We start from the raw sequence: 1,668 nt of genomic DNA on the forward strand, positions 1-1,668 counted from the left end.
GGATGAAATTTTAGGATACAGAAGCGTTGCATATAGGTAGCCTAATGATGGTTTTATAACATATGGGCTTTCTTGTGTGTTTTGAACTTTCTTATAAGTGACTTCTTCTGTTGCTTTAGTTCAGGTTGATGAATTATTGAAATGTTTTGACCAGCATTTCCATAAGTCTGACTGATGACCTCAGTACGTTGGTTTCTTATTTTTCTTCTTGAAGATTCAGGAAAAGCAAAGGAGACAAGAAGAGCAGAGGAAAAGACATTTAGAGGCTGCAGCTCTACTGAGTGAAAGAAATGCAGATGGGTGCGTTGATCAAAGAATGTAGGAGACATCTTGGTGCTCGTGGGCTCTGCTTCAAACAGATTAGCGTTCTCTGCTTTGATTATGGTGGGAGCAGACATGGTTCTTTCTTGGGTGTTCAAAGAAAGGTGGGAAGTTGTGCTGGTTTCAGAGTTTTAAAAGAAATAAGAAATTTCTCTAATGATGGGTCTGTATAGTCCCACTAGGTATGGGTGGTGGGCATTCAGATTGATGTGATACTGCCTAGTGGCCAAGGCTGAGGATATCTGACAAGGAGAGAGAGATTCAAAACCAGTATCACAATGTTGGATTTGTTTCCATATGATTTTTTTAAAAATTAAGAATGTTAAATGCTTTTTACAGTTGCCAAGTACCATGAGAACTTAAAATCCAGTTTGTATTTCCTAGAAAATAATAGCTCGTGATTTCATTGTTTGGAATTCCTGGAATGTTATATTTAAAGTTCTTGTGTGAGTCACGCAAATAAACACATGATCATTTTAAATGCACTTAAAACCTACGCTCCATTTTGGGGGCATAGAGAAATAATATGTCCAACATTTTTCTTGCAGTTTAATTGTAGCTAGTCGTTTCCATCCCACTCCACTGCTGCTATCTTTGCTGGACTTTGTGGCCCCCTCAAGGCCGTTTGTGGTCTACTGTCAGTATAAAGAGGTAACACTGAAACAAATGGATAAGAATTCTTGCATCCCAATGTTGATTCTCATATCGTGGCCCTAGGAGTAATCCTTAACAGAACTCTGTTTATGCCTTCAGCCTCTGTTGGAATGCTACACAAAACTGCGGGAAAGAGGAGGGGTCATCAACCTCAGGGTGTCTGAAACCTGGCTCAGAAACTACCAGGTATGTGTTCTTACAGCCAGTCCCAGGAGCTGCTTTCTTGGGTCCCTGGCTCCTTGCACTAGTGCCGGGAAGTTGTTAAATACAGATGTCCCTGTTTCCATCTATAGAGATGAAATAGTCTTATGCCTATAACTCAGAGAGAGTACCTTGATCTTTCCTGACCCCTTTATCTCATGTCAGGGTTTATTACTCTGTAACTCCAGTCCAGAGACATTTAAAATGCGAACAGTTATGTTTGTGTTTACTCAAGGCCTCAAGATGACCATAGAAGAAATAACTGATAATAGCAAAATTCCTAAGCCAAGAAAGTGACCCTTTTCTTCCCTGCTGGGATGTCTTTGCAGTGAGTTTTCAGGATTTACTGTGGATTTTTGGGCAGTTCAGGTTCTCTGTAAGGCAAATGTCAAGATGGAATTAGAAGTATAAGAGAATTATCAGGGTAAATGCCTTTGAAAGGTAAAGGGGGTGGGAGCAGGATTAGGCAAGGAGAGTCATCAGACCATATAG

At 40.3% G+C, this 1,668-nt stretch overlaps 1 protein-coding gene across 1 annotated transcript in view; it reads left to right on the top strand.

The window, feature by feature from the left end:
- TRMT6 (tRNA methyltransferase 6) overlaps positions 1 to 1,668 on the top strand; it is a 12,654-nt gene that overhangs the window by 8,538 nt on the left and 2,448 nt on the right. Inside the window, exons 8-10 of the mRNA XM_006921610.3 lie at positions 215 to 300; positions 870 to 972; positions 1,075 to 1,161. Coding sequence (XP_006921672.1) covers positions 215 to 300; positions 870 to 972; positions 1,075 to 1,161 — 276 coding nt within the window. The remainder of the gene's footprint in view (positions 1 to 214; positions 301 to 869; positions 973 to 1,074; positions 1,162 to 1,668) is intronic.

This window comes from Pteropus alecto, unplaced genomic scaffold (genome assembly GCF_000325575.1).
Source record: "Pteropus alecto unplaced genomic scaffold, ASM32557v1 scaffold45, whole genome shotgun sequence".
In the NCBI taxonomy this organism is placed as follows: Eukaryota; Metazoa; Chordata; class Mammalia; order Chiroptera; family Pteropodidae; genus Pteropus; species Pteropus alecto.